The sequence below is a fragment of the Peromyscus californicus genome, unplaced genomic scaffold (assembly GCF_007827085.1).
Source record: "Peromyscus californicus insignis strain IS unplaced genomic scaffold, ASM782708v3 Scaffold_4__1_contigs__length_199733344, whole genome shotgun sequence".
Lineage (NCBI taxonomy): Eukaryota > Metazoa > Chordata > Mammalia > Rodentia > Cricetidae > Peromyscus > Peromyscus californicus.
This window is the reverse complement of record NW_026294562.1, coordinates 18,511,592-18,526,254: the sequence shown is the minus strand read 5'-3', so window position 1 is coordinate 18,526,254 and position 14,663 is coordinate 18,511,592. Positions and strand designations below refer to the sequence as shown.

Genomic DNA, 14,663 nt, shown 5'->3' with positions numbered 1-14,663 from the left:
GCCAGTGTTACAGCTCTGCTCTGGTGAAAGTTGTTCAAGGTCTGATCTGCTAAGGGAGTTTCCCCACAGAAATGTAGCAGTTCTGTGGGGGCTTGGAAAGTTTGTTACATCTCTGCTCTACTCTGTCGTTACAACAAACCTCACTTGAGATTTATTGGGAGGGATGAATCTAGGAGAGTGACTGCTTCTGCCAGGGTGGAAAAGGGGCAGCCCCAAACTGATCAGGTACAGGGCTTATATAGGATGTGTTAGGGGTGAAGCTTTCCAAAGTGGAGACTTTCAGGGTGGGGTTTGGTAGGATCTCAATTCCTAAGTTTGGGACAAGCTCAGAGATTGGTTGGATTTCACGCTCAAGGATTGGTTAGTTTCGTACTCATGAATTGGTTGGTTTTCATGCTCTGGGATTGGTTGGATTTCAGTTCTTGAGTTGGTTAGGGGCAGGGTGTATTTCATTGGCTCTGGTCTCAGGGCTGGGGTATTCTTTCACTGGCCCTTTTTACTCCTCCCCTCCAAAAAAACCCAAATAAACAAAAACCAGTGGGGCCTGCTCTCCTGAGAGGGGGAGAGCTCTCCGCTGCGTGCCTGGGCCACTGGGGCTAGCTCTCCTGTGTAGGGTGGGACAGTTCTCTGAGGGCCAGCCCGAGGGCTTGACCAGCTTAGCACAGTCCTTAGATTTCAACATGCATGGTTTGCATGGGCCCCTGTAGCAATACCGGCAACAGACACCAACACAGACCCTCGCTGCAGCAGGACCACAGACCCAGACATGGCCCTCGGCAGCAGCTTGAGCCCGTACATCACTATGGCCCCGGTGGCAGCACAGGCCACTAAGATTGGCATGGCCCCAGCAGCGACACGGCCTTGGACACCAACATGACCATAGGTGGCAGCCCAACCTCTGGATGTATGGCTTTTGGTGGCAACATGGGCCATGGACATTAACACAGCCCCTGACTTTGGCAGTATCACAAACCTAGACACGGCCTTCAGCGGCGGCCCAGGCCTAGATGTCACCATGGCTCTGGGTGGCAGTGCAGGCCACTCAGATCTGTATCACCCCAGTGGCAGCATGACCCTCAGACACCAACATGGCCTCAGGTGTCAGCCCAGACTCTGGGCACCTGCACGGCCTTTGGTGGTAACAGGAATCACCCTGACTGCAATAGGGCCATGAAACCAGACATGGCCCTTGGCAGCAGCCTGGGTCCTGACATCACCATGGGCCTGGGTGGCAACCATGCCACCCACATCAGTTCCTGCCTTCGCCTTTTTGGATCAGCCTCTCTCCACAACACACGTACCATTCCCTTCTCTCTCTCATTTCACCACCATATCTTTGCTCATCATGATGGTGCCCGCCTGCCCAACACTGCAGGGCACCAGGCAAGCCTTTGGTTGTCTTCTACCCACCCAAGCCAAGCAGCACCAGCTGGGCCAGTGGGTGTCCTTCACCTGCTCCCCGCTGTGGGCCCCTGGTTGTCTGATTTATTCCATTTTCACACCCTTTCTTTTTACTTCCTATGTAAGTAATTGTTATGCTATAGAGTTTAATTCTTATAGAGAAAAAAAGAACCACTTAAAGAGGTAGGAAAGGTGAGATAAAAGAATGTACACTAGGCAGTATCTCATTTAGGTAAAATAAGCATGAAAATAGACCTTTAAAAAGAAAATAAAAATTACTCTAGGCTCATTTGAACCTTTACTTTTTAGAAAACAGCCTGGTGTTGTGTGTGTGTGTGTGTGTGTGTGTGTGTGTGTTTCCCAGACAGGGTCTTTACATAGCCCTGGCTGTCCTAGAACTCACTATGCAGACCAGGCTGGCCTTGAACTCACAGAGATCCTCCTGCCTTTGGATCCCACGTGCTGGGATAAAAGGTGTGCACCACCACTCCCTGCCTGTTCAACTTTTTTTTTTTTTCTTTTTAAAATTTTATTTACTTACATTTTATGTATGAGTGCTCTGTATATATACCTGCAGGCCAGAAGAGGGCACCAGATCCTATTAGAGATGGTTGTGAGCCACCATGTGGTTGCTGGGAATCGAACTCAGAACCTCTGGAAGACCAGCCAGTGCTCTTAAACCCTGAGCCATCTCTTCAGCTCCCTCAACTTTTTTTTTAACTGTTTTTTTTTCTGTAAACTATCTGGTTTTATTTATTTATTTATTTATTTATTTATTTATTTATTTTACAGGTATGAGTGTTTTGCGTGTATGTATGTATGTGTATCAAATGTGTCCTGTGGTGTGCTCTAGCCAGAAGGGGGCGTCAGATCCCCTAGAACTGGAGTTACCAGTTGTGAGCCACCACAGGGTGCTGGGAACTGAACCTGGATCCCCTGCAAGAGCAGTAAGTGCCTTTCACTGCTGAGCCATTTCCCTAGCCCCTCCTTCTTCAACTCTTAACAATCGAGGCTTTCCTTCCTATAGTGGTGGTTGGCTGAATGGAGCTCACCTCAATATCCAGATGATTGTATGCCTGATACACAGCACCATGTACTCAGATTCATCCCCCTGTTCCCTGGCTTCCCTCTGTTGGAGCAACCATCTTTGGGACATTTACTTTCTGCTCAGGGAAGAAATGCACACTGTTCTTCTCTGGGAAACTCCACGTTGGCTGGCATCATGAAGGGATTGCTGAGCCTTCCAAAGGATTAGCTCTGACCACAGGTTCTTTCCTGGCTTGGCACTGACACTGTTGCCTGCCTGCTGCCTTTGTTCATGCTCATCTGCAGGTAATTTACGGTCTGGTTCCTTAGGACCTGATCCCCACAGTGTCTCCCTAATCTCCCTAACATGTTCACTAAATCTTTTTTTTTTTTTTTTTTTTTTTTGGTTTTTCAAGACAGGGTTTCTCTGTGTAGCTTTGGGCCTTTCCTGGATCTCACTCTGTAGTCCAGGCTGGTCTTGAACTCACAGAGATCCACTTGCCTCTGCCTCCCGAGTGCTGGGATTAAAGTAATTCTTAATTGTAAACCAATTACAGCTTGTCTGTTTTTACTTTTCCTTCATAAAATGTCACCAGACTCTTTCTTGTTTTCGTGGGAGGGGGGTATAACTCAAGGGTCTACTTTGGCTTGCTTCTGTTTTATAAATAGTTTCATTTTTGTTTGTTTTTTGGCGCACAGTTCCGTTCCTTTATTTTTGTATTACTCATGCTTGCTTTCATGTTGCAATGCAGAGTTAAGTCAGAACAGAGTTTGTGGCCTTCATTCCCTAAAATATGTACTCTCTAGATCTTTGTAGAAAAGGTTTTCAGGCTTATTTCCATCATCAAAATGGTGATTTGCCTCAAAAATATTCTTACAATAGAGATGTTCACAATCAAACCTATTGAACCTGACAATAGGTCACATTCCATTACCAAAAAAAAAAAAAAAAAAAAAAAAAAAAAAGGATTTTGCCATTGTAATTAGGGTTTGGGGGTGGAAGAGTAGATCCTGGGTTACTCAGGTGTGCCCAGTGTAATCAGAGCATCTTTATAGGAATTCAGAACAAAAAGAAGGGGATATGAAGAGGATGCTGAGAGACTCATGAAGACACTACAACTTTCGCTTTGAAGTGAGAGGAAAAGGGGCCAAGCCAAGGAACAAAGGCAGAAAAGGTAAGGGGACACCCTCCCCCGGGGACCACAAAGAACGAGTCCTTGATTTGAAATTCTGATGTGTTTTAAGACACAGAATTCACGGTGATTTGTTATGTCAACAAGTGCTGAAACACCTGCCTCCATCTTAGGCGGGAAAACCATCTTAGAGTAAAGACAAACTAGACTCGTTCCTGTTTACGATTAAATCTGTGTCTCAAGGATTGAGCTGTGCCCACCTGTAATCTTAACTACAAATGGTTCTGTACCTCCTGTTCCAGCAAACAGCAGCCAGGTCTTCTGTTTCCAAAAGTTGTTAGGACCCCTTGCAAACCTACCTTTGTTTCAAAAGGTTATTATAACCACCTGTTGTGGGATAATCTTTTTGTAGACTGTAAAGATGTCTCTGCCTAAGGCACCTTCTGATTGGTTTAATAAAAAGCTGAATGGTCAACAGCTAGGCAGGAGAGACTAGGCAGGACTTCCGGGGAGAGAGAGGAACTAGAGAGGAATCTGGGCACTCAGAGAGATGCCAGTGAGACACAGAGGAAGTTGGATGTACAGAATGAAGGAGAGGTAAAAAGACAAGTGGCAGAACATAGATTAATAAAAACAGGTTAATTTCAGTTATAAGAGGTAGTGGGACAAGCCTAAGTTAAAGGCCAAGCTTTCATAATTAATAATAAGTTTCCGTGACATTATTTGGGGATTGGCAGTCCAAGTAAGTCTGACAAGAAAGACTCACTACAACTACCAGTTGTTATGACTACCTTGTTATGTCCGGCTTCTGTAACCTATTTGCCTGCCAACCCCTTCATTCGGAAACCTCCTACACCTGAGCTGTGTTTGTGCTGTCCGTATTATACTCATGAGGTTGGGGCCATCCATTGGAGTGTGATCAACCTACCCAGAGCCACAACCTTCAGGAAAACAGACTCCCTCTCCCAGGAGTCACTGTCCATAGTTCCTCGATCAGCGGTGGGGCTTGTGAAAGGCTTCCCACTCCATGCCAGAACGTTGACTGCCTTGGTCTTCTCACGAAGGCATTTTTCCTGGCATGTCTAGGAGTTTAACTCCAGCCTTCCCTGATCTCTGGCTCTTACAGTCTTCCTGCTCCCACTTCTTTGATGGTCTCTGAATCTCTGGGGAGGGGATGTGATGTTCCACATGTCCCAGTTGTGACTGAGGCATTCTCTGCACGTGGACCAGTGGTGAGTTTCTGTGTGAACCACCGTCCACTGTACAAAGAAACTTCTCTGGTGAGGTCTGAAGCTGCACTCATCATGGGTAGAGATAGAAATTTAGAGGGCAGCTTGACACTTCCTGCACTTAGCAAAATAATAGGAGTAAGTTCATCTGTGGGGCCCGTGAGCTGGTTTGTAGCCAGACTTCCGGCTTGTTTTCACAGTACTGGAAGGTGCTGTGCGGGCTGCTGTGGGAACAGCCTTACCCAACTGTGAACATGATTCTGTTATGGTGAGAACACTTGAAACACTCGAGCAAATGAAGGAAGGAAAGAACAAATTCAGAACTGCAACAAGGAATTCAACTCCTCGGATGAGAAATTCAATAACAGCTCCTTGATCAGAGGTGGGCAAAACTCAGCAAAGACATAGAAATTCGGAGAAAACAGAAATCCTAGAAATGAAAAACTAATCACTTAAAAACTCATTGGAGAGTGATGTGATCCTCTGGCCTCTGTCTCTCAAATGCTGGGGTTAAAGGTGTGTACCACATGCCAGACATCTTATACTGTATTTTTAAAAACCAAACTCAAAGCTGGCTGTTAGAGCATGCATACACTTGTGACCCCAACATCCAGGTGAGGCAAAAGGATCTCATTTGAAACCTGCCTGGTTTCATAACCCCAAAAGAGAGAAAGAAAAAAGCCTCAAAGTAGATTAAAGACCCAAATCTATGACCAGAAACTGTAGAGCAGTGCTTCTCAAACTTCCTAATGCTTCGACCCCTTAACACAGCTCCTCATGCTGTGGTGACCCCCAACCATAGTTATTTCATTGCTACTTCATAACTATAATTGGTTACTGTTATGAATTATAATATAAATATCTGATCCCCAAAGGGGTTACAACCCACAGGTTGAGAAACACTGCTGTAGAAGTATTGGGGGAAAAAAAACAAACCAGGGTCCCCTATGAATCAGTTGGGCAAGGATGAGAAAAAAGGTTCAGATTCAAGATGAAGAAAACACTTATGGCCAATAGAAATACTTTTATTTATAAAATAGCTACTTAAATATAAACATCTCTAAATATAAACACTTCATAAGAGGCCCGGACAAGTGGAGCAGAAGCTGTGGCTGGGGTGTCCACAGGCATGTCCTGATTCACCAGGATTTTAAGGCCGAATGGAGGAGCAGCGGCTGGAAGGGTGGTCCAGGCGGGCTCCCTATCTGGGGAAAACCTGGAGTTTGAGAGGCGCGCCGAGACAAGTCTCGGGCCGTTTCTTCACACAAGGCCCGGTAAAGGCCTCCCAGCCCTGGGTGTGAGGTCTCATTAGGCACTTCAGCATCTGTTTGGCTTTGAATACTGTGAAGTATGGCAGTTGGTGGTGAGAAAGAAAAATTCTATTTCCAAGTCTGAGACAAGCTGCTTCTGTGGCCGCTGGTCCTACCTACTTCAGATAAGCCACGACTGCTGTTATGAGCGTACGTGGGGCACAGATGGCAGCAGAGTGCTCGGGTGGAAGAGAAAGGCACCGGCTTCCCCCAGGCTTGACTGGTTGGAGATTACTGCAGAATTAATACTTTCAGGGGCCAGCTGGAGTGCTGACCCCGCGAGTCCTGGAGAGTGTCAGCTATTGCGTACAGGGAGAAAGGTTAGGAGCTGTCACACAGAGACCATATAAGGTCGATGAGTATCAGGGAGAGGCAGATGATCATGTCTGACAGGGAAAGAGAACCTTCCAGATGCAAGCTCAAAAGAAAAGGAGGACCGTAAACACCTAACAGAAAAGCAGTGAAAACAATAAGGTTAGCATTTTATGAACGAGGCGTCAGGAGCATGTCAGAGAGAGAAGGGGTGCCGGGGTGCCGGGCACTGGAGGTGTCGCAGACGTTTTGATGCACCAGGCTTTGACCTTGACAAAACCTTTACCTCGCATGGAGGCATGATGGCGGAGCTCGCTCCTCTTCCTCTCCGCTGACTACTCAGTGGACCACGGAGGATGCAACAACCAGGGCACAAGCTTCCTGCAGGCAACACTGCTTTTCTGATCGGAAACTTCTCGCTTCCCACAGCCGACGCCAGCACCTGGCCTGCTTCCTGTGGTCAGTGAATCATTGGCAAGCCTTGGGGTCCACTTCAAACTCTAGCGAGCATCAAGGTGTCCAACCCAATTGAGAACAAAGCTTATCTTGCACTCCACGTTATGGTAAGCAGTGTGGTGGGGCCTGTGCTCAGGAACAGGGGCCTGGAGCCCACCAGAACCTTTCAGCGGACTGAAAGTGAGCAAGGGAGGGTGGGGTAACCTGGGCTCAGGTGTACTCAGTTTTTCGGATATAATTGGAAGGGACATAGCCCTTCTTCCCATTAACTTCAGCCAACCACCACTCTGTATTGCCTGTGACATCTTTAAACTCAAGGATCCTGAGTCTCTGATTGGCTGACACACTCAGTTCATTTGGGTTTCGTGCCTTGAAGGTGTAGACGGCAAAATAGACCTATGTGAGGGAGAGAGAGGATTAGGAACCTGCTTGCAGCATGCTGTGAGGCCAACAGTCTGTACTGTGTCCACCGACCACCCATGGGCCTCAAAGTGGAACTTTCTTTCTTTCTTTTTTTGGTTTTTCATGACAGGGTTTCTCTGTGTAGCCCTGGCTGTCCTGGAACACTCTCTGTAGAGCAGGCTGGCCCCAAACTCAGAGATCTGCCTGCCTCTGCCTCCCAAGTGCTAAGATTAAAGACAGGCGTCACCACTGCCTGGCTGAAAGTTGAATTTCTAATCTGATTTAGAATTTAAATAGCTATATATGATTGGAGTAGTCCATAATGAACAGGGCAGAGGTAGGGGGAGTGCCCCCATCAGCAGGCCAGACTAGGATATGTGGTGAGACCCTGTCTCAAAACCAACCCCCCTCCCCCACAATGCAGACTTTTTCCCTGTTTCAGAACAGCCTTAAAGAACAGCAGGAACCTTTGGTCAATATGGAAGATGGATGAGCTGGGAGGGAACCTTTCTATCCCCAATTCTGTACTCCACCAGGAATTCTCAATTAAGATAGCTCAGAGCACAGGCTTAGCCTGATCCAAACCCTGGGCTCCATTCCCAGAACAGGAAAGAAAAACAAAACCCCAAACCAAACGAAAGTAATTACACGTGATTAATCTCAAAGCAAGAAAGGTCAATCTGTAAGTGCTGTAAAGAGGACACAGGGTACAGCATAGGGGTGTGGGATGCTCCCCGGTGATGGGAGAAGCCGTGAGGCCCCAGGGACCAGATACACACTCAAGGGCCATAGTTTCAGGACAGACAGGCTCAGGAGTTGATGAGGCTAGAACCGAGTTCCCTATCAGTAAGTCAAAAAATGCTGTCCACTCGGGTTCAGAACTGGGATACCTGCCCTAGGCTATTGGTAGAAAGAATCGCCCGCCACACAAAATCGAGCAGGCGCCACACTTGGCTGTGGCATGAAAGCGGAACTGGGAGACGAGAACTGGCTTTAGGAATCCAAACTCCAGCCTCAGCAACACAGCACAGACCACATCTCATAGGACTAACTCGGAAACCCACTGTGTGAGCCTCGGCCACAAAGGTGCAGCCTCCAATCAATGCGGGCGACCAAAGTATGTGACGGAAAGCCTGCCTGGCTCTCAAGGCAGGACAGGCCATCCCAAAACAGGAAAAGCTGAAACAGCACTGACTTTCATTTCTAAATTCTAGAAATAGCTGGGTGGACAAAAAAAAGCCTGAATGGGTGGGTTAAACAGCAGCCCCGGCACACACTGGAAGGATGCATGGGCTTGAAGAACAAAAGTAGATTTCATCGTGGCATCTTTTAATGCCCAGTGACACAGCAGAAGGGCCCTGGGGATGGCCGGAAGTGTCTGTGGAAGCTGCAGTACAGGAGGGGGGGCTGCTCCCGAGGACAGCAGGGTTCTGGGACATGGGACAGGCTCGAGTTACAGCCCCGGCCTGCCTGGCCCTCTCCTGTACTCACGCCACATCTGCCCATGCTGTGCAGCCACCCAGGGGCGGGGTCCGCGTACCTGGTTGCCTTCTGTCTCACTGCCTCCAAGCCCTCTGCTTCTGTCTTCGGGAGTCGGATAGGCTCTTGTGCCTCCTTTTATGGAGTCATTACCGTGTTCATGTCGCCCTGGTGCGGAGTAACCCACCACCTCTGGAAGCCTGGAGCTTCGCTGGCAGCCCCTCAGGGTTGAAGCAGGTTGGCTTATGTCTCTGGCGCCATCTGCAGAGTCCCCTGGCCTAAGCTGGCAGGCAGAGTCTGGGTCTGAAGAGCACCTGGAAGGTCCGGTTTCGGGACTCGTGGTGTTCAAGGCCACACCGGGAGTTCCTGGGTCACATTCCGTGAGTGAGGACGCATCCTGGGGCTGCTTCTGGGGAAGTCCTGAGGTGAAGGACACAGTCATGCTGTTGGAGTTGAAGGTCAAGGTGCTGTTGCTGTTCTGCCGCTGGACCCTGGGGGAGGAGCTACTGTGCTCCGACTCTGTGGAAGAGAGGCTGCCCACGGAGGCGTCTGAATGGCTGCGCCGAGGACTGTAGGGCTTCAGGAAGGAGCTGTACACGAAACCTTTGGTGACTGCAGAGGGAAAGAACGGCAGTGAGACCTGGAGCAGAGGGACGGGGGACGCGGGGGGATCAAGGAATCTACAAAGTGTAGTGTAAAAGCTAAGTCAGTGGGGTTGGACTGATAGCTGCTCTTCCAGGGGACCTGGGTTCGATGCCCAGCACCCACATGCCAGTCACAACTCTCCATAACTCCAGGAGGTCCAACACCACCTTCTGCCTCCACAGGCACCAGGCACATATGTGGTGCACAGACATACACAAACCCAAGTTGCCATACTCATAATAACTTAAAAAAGGACAGCTGGATCAAGGGAGACAAACCAAATGCTTAGTGACGCAACAGCCTGCAGCAGCTGGCCCCGGAAGATGCCCCACACCCGCAGCCACCTTCCAGGTCATGCTTATGGCTGCACAACACGAAAGTGACAAGGATGTCTGGGGACAATTGATAGGACAGTGGAAAGAACAAAACAAACCACATTTGTTTAAAAATAACTAATGACCAAAATTCAGTGGCTCACACTTGTGACCTCAGCACTCAGGAGACTGAAGCTGAAGGATTACTGCAAGTTCAAGGCCAGCCTTGTCACAAAGTGAGAACTTGCCTCAAAATAACAAGGCCAAAAACAAAGAGGAAACAAAACGATCCCATTTGGCAATGGGCACAGAAGACAATGTATCAGGCTGCCCAGACCACAGAAGAGGAGACTTGGGTAAGCTCAGGTTTAATACACCACCGTGTCTGGCAAAGCAGATTCAAGGCTGTCCTTGTACTGAGCCCCTCAGAAAGGCCATCTGCACCCGTCCCCTCCATACAGGAACCATCTTAGGGTCATGGAATGCTGTGCACTGATGAGTACTGTAACACAGGACGCTGTCCAGTGTGGGCATGTCAACAAATCGCCTATGATGACAGAGGGCTCTGGGCCACACATTTCAAACACAAAAACACTGCTCGTCATAAGAAAGAGAAATCTGAGGGGCACAGACTCTGGGCATGCAACTCCATGAGTGAGGAACATCTCCCTCATGGTTTCTTTTTAATTAAATGCTGGTATTTCAGCCTTATCACATTTTTCCTTGTTTCTGTCCCAGGACTCTGCTCACAAAGGAATTTCGGCTTTCTAGAATAGAGGGACGATTCTGGGTCCCCACAGAGCAGTCTGTCTTTGGACACAGCATGAGGTACGTCATCCGGCTTTTTACATGGATTCTGGAGTCTGAACTTTAAACCCCAGACCTGTAAAGTACTTCATCAACCTCCCCAGCCCACAAGATGCTTTTAAAGAAACCCCTAAAATGCTAAAATTGGCATATGCCCCCAAATTCTATCTAGAATACTTAGGCCAGGGGCTTTGGAACTCATAATTTTTTTGGTTTGAGGAACGTTGAATATTTATCTATTTCATAACCCTCCACAGCAAAATAGACAACAATTCTGCTTGGGAAAGGTAAGTTACGACTACAAACCTGCTGTGGGATGTTCTGCATGGCAAATGTGTTGCTGATTAGTCAATAAATAAAACACTGGCCATTGGCTAGGCAGGAAGTGTAGGCGGAACAAGGAGGAGAATAAAGCTGGGAAGTGGAAGGCTGAGTCAGAGACACTGCCAGCCACCACGATGAGAAACAGCACGTGAAGATGCCGGTAAGCCACGAGCCATGTGGCAAGGTATAGATTAATGGAAATGGATTAATTTAAGCTGTAAGAACAGTTAGCAAGAAGCCTGCCACGGCCATACAGTTTGTAAGCAATATAAGTCTCTGTGTTTACTTGGTCGGGTTTAAGCGGCTGTGGGACTGGCGGGTGAGAGAGGTTTGTCCTGACTGTGGGCCAGGCAGGAAAACTTTAGCTACACAAACCCTTTCCTGCCACTCTGTCCAGTTTGACAAGAGGGCTCTGAAAGGGCCCTGTTTTCTAAACTTGCTGGATTTGGGAATTGTGGCAAAAAGGATTATACGAAAGTCCATAATCTTCCTCCAAAAAGAGAAAGAAAGCGTGAGGTGTTTGATTTCAAATCCCTCTCTAAACAGCCATGAAGTAGTAACATTATGACAGGGGACACTAACAAGTCACAAGCTTTTAATTCATTCAGTTTACAGGCGGAGGGCAGCCGCCTCGGTGACTTGGAAAACATGGCAACAGTTCCAGGATAAACAGATGACAGAATCTCTCTGAAAGTTGTCCAAACAAAAGCAATCTGAAGCAGGCAGCTTCTCTATCAACCTGGGCACCACACACTCTAGAAATCAGGACAATTCTAAGATTACCTCCCCCCCCCAACACACACACACCTTAACCGAAGGCTCACATTCCTTTTTCCTCATTCAGAGTCATGTTTACCCAGAGCCTGGAATCCTCACCTCCATTGTCGATGAGCCAGCGGTTCTGACTGCCCATGGGGTCTTTCTTTTTTATCACACCCACCAGGTCGCCTTCCAAAAGGGAGACATCCAAGTCCTGAGTAGCATTGAAGTTCCGTTCCACCTGGAAAAGCTTTTCAGGTGGGTACCTTGCCAGCAGGGAGGCCCGCAGCTCTTCTGACTGCAGCATGTAGCTTGGCTGAGGAACAGGACCAATAAAAACCCCACTGTCACGCTAGCCCAGGACCAGTAAGAACCCTGCTGTCCCCCAGCACAGGACCATAAGAACCCCGCTGTCCCCCAGCACAGGACCATAAGACCCGCCATGGTCACCTTAGCAGTCATATGTAATCTCAGCCTGCCATCTCAGAAGTGAGGCACAACCCTCAGGCACCCAATTACCTACAAAAGACCCTTTCATAACCAAGTCAGGCTGTGTTAGGTAAAAATCGTGGTCCTTTAGGCAATGTTTTGATATCTCTGAAGCCATGAGGCAAGCTAACACCCTTATTTTATGAAAAAAAAAAGAAAATAAAAAGTAAGATTAAAATGCTGAACAGTCTAATACTGAGGCAGGGGGAGGGTGCAGTAGCCCAGTAGCAGAGCATATTCTTAGCATGCACAAGGCCTTGGGTTCAATTGCTAGTACCAAAATAAAATGAAATTTAAAATGGAAAAAAAAAAATTCAAATACCAAGTATATCACTAGATCTTACATATTGTTAGATAAACCTAAATAGTGAGAATTAAATTAAAGGTAGAGGCTGGAGAGATGGTTCAGAGGGCAAGGGAGCTCACTGCTCTTGTAGAAGACCCTAGCATCCACGTCAGATGGCTCACAACCATCTGTAACTGCAGCCCAGGGAATCCTATGCCTTCTTCAGGACTCTACAGGCACCAACATACATATACACGTAATCTAAAATAAAAATCTTAAAAATGAAAATCTAAAGGTAAAAATAAATCCAATTCTCCCCTGTATTGTAACCGACTGCTTGTGGGATTCTATGGAACAAATATCTAAGGAAGGAAGATCATGGGTCGGTCCTTCTGGCTAGGAGCCCACATGATCTGGTATATCTTTTTTTTTTTTTTTTTCTTTTTTAGGTTTTTCAAGACAGAGTTTCTCTGTGTAGTTTTGGTGCCTGTCCTGGATCTCACTCTATAGATCAGGCTGGCCTCAAACTCAGAGATCTCTGCCTCCCGAGTGCTGGGATTAAAGGCGTGCACCACTGCCGCCCAGCTGATCTGGTATATCTTACCGCTAATTTTAAAATATGAAAAAACTATGTTAAGAAACAAAACACCACAATGCTACTCCAGGTGAAAAAGTCATTAACAGTGTGGTTGTGCTAACAACTTCCCTAATACATGACCCAACACAGGCCTGAATGACTCTCTAGCTCATTTCCCTTAATTAACCCATCATGTATTAATGCTTTACTAAGATCCAAGAGTGATTTCAGAAGGCAACTTGAAATTCACATCAAAACTCCAGCTGGTCCCAGTCGGGTACCAGAGCCACATCAGTGATGCTCAGGAAACAGAGCCTGTGACGGAACAGGCCCGATAACCTCTTACTCTGCATTTATTATGAAAAGTCAAAACTCCCATAAGCTGTCCATATGCAGAAGCACACCGGGCTCTTCCATATTAATAACGTCTATCTGCACAGTGCTTATGTGCTGGGCAACCCCACACATTAACTCATTTAAATCTGGTAAGAGCCGTGATGGAGGGCTGGTAATCAACTACCATCTGGGTTAGAGATGATGAAGTGGCATGCTTAGATGCCGGGTGTGAACCTATCGGTCCTGGGAGCCACACCAGGTACCTACTCACCATGCCAAGGAGGGGCTTCCGGGACGACTGGCGGTCTGTGGTTTTCCTCTCAAAGGGCTTCCTGGGAGCAGGGAGCGACTCGGGGAAGAAGGTGAAGACCTGAAGCTGCTGTAGGATCCGGCTGTGCTCCTCATGGAAGATGGTGATCAAGTTGCCTTCTCGGTCAGTGGCTCTCAGTAACTGCGGACCGGAGGGAGTCCAGACAGGAAGAAGAAAACACAGATGAAAGGTCCCTGGGCCTGACAGTCTTCAGAGCCAACTACTCACTACAGTCAGCTGTAGTTGGCTGAATTAGGTACCAAAATGGCAGCCGACGCAAGAGACAAGGAACTCGGTCACTGCCTGCGAGCCAACCCATCTAGAAATGGCTCAAGATGGAAAGAGATGCTTGAACAACCTCAGGCTTCAAGACACTGAGAACGGACCAAGAGTCTCTGGTAGGCAGGACCTAATGACTCGACCAAGAATCTAGAAAGCACCAGCTGTACCTCACAGATGATTCGGCGCCAGCAGAGGGAAGGACTCACCGACAGCAGGGGCTGCAGCTGCTCCAGGGCCCGCTGCACGAAGTCACAGTGGGCTTCGGCGTAGCCGTGGATGCAGTTGGTGAAGAGGCCCTGGGCGTACTGCTGGAACTTGGGCAGCTCGTCCAGCAGCTGGGCGTTCAGGGCCTCGTAGTTGTTGCGGGCTGACTGCAGCTCCTCCAGAGTCTTCTTGTCCTTAAGCTTCTCCGCTCGCTCCGTGCAGTTGTAGAAGTCCAGGAGCTTGTCGAAGCGCTTCTGCACCAGCTTGTGGGGCCCCGTGAACATGCTCAACAACTGGTTTAAGGGGTTGATGACGAGCCGCTCAGTCCTCTCCTTCTGTGGGGACAAAGGCATGTCGCTGGTCGGTACCTCATTTTGTCTCCAAAGCACTTTAAAGTTGATCTGATCATGTCTTTTGTTTTTGTTTTTTAGAGACAGGGTTTCTCTGTGAAACAGTCCTGGAACTCACAGAGATCCGCCTGCCTCTGCCTCCAGAGTGCTGGGATTAAAGGCGTGCGCCACCACCGCCCAGCGATTTGGCCATGTCTTATACCCTCTTTGCTCTAAGGCCCAAGGTATCCTG

General features: G+C 48.1%; 1 protein-coding gene across 3 annotated transcripts in view; it reads right to left on the bottom strand.

The window, feature by feature from the left end:
- Window positions 1–5,800: 5,800 nt before the first annotated feature.
- The window catches only part of Dnmbp (dynamin binding protein), a 106,770-nt gene continuing 97,907 nt past the window's right edge, over window positions 5,801–14,663 (bottom strand). For all 3 annotated transcript variants that reach the window (XM_052762336.1, XM_052762337.1, XM_052762338.1), the window contains 5 exons: window positions 14,084–14,416; window positions 13,557–13,736; window positions 11,715–11,913; window positions 8,810–9,360; window positions 5,801–7,263 (listed from right to left, as the gene is read on the bottom strand). In XM_052762336.1, the coding sequence (XP_052618296.1) occupies window positions 7,078–7,263; window positions 8,810–9,360; window positions 11,715–11,913; window positions 13,557–13,736; window positions 14,084–14,416 (1,449 nt within the window). In that variant the 3' untranslated portion in view covers window positions 5,801–7,077. The remainder of the gene's footprint in view (window positions 7,264–8,809; window positions 9,361–11,714; window positions 11,914–13,556; window positions 13,737–14,083; window positions 14,417–14,663) is intronic.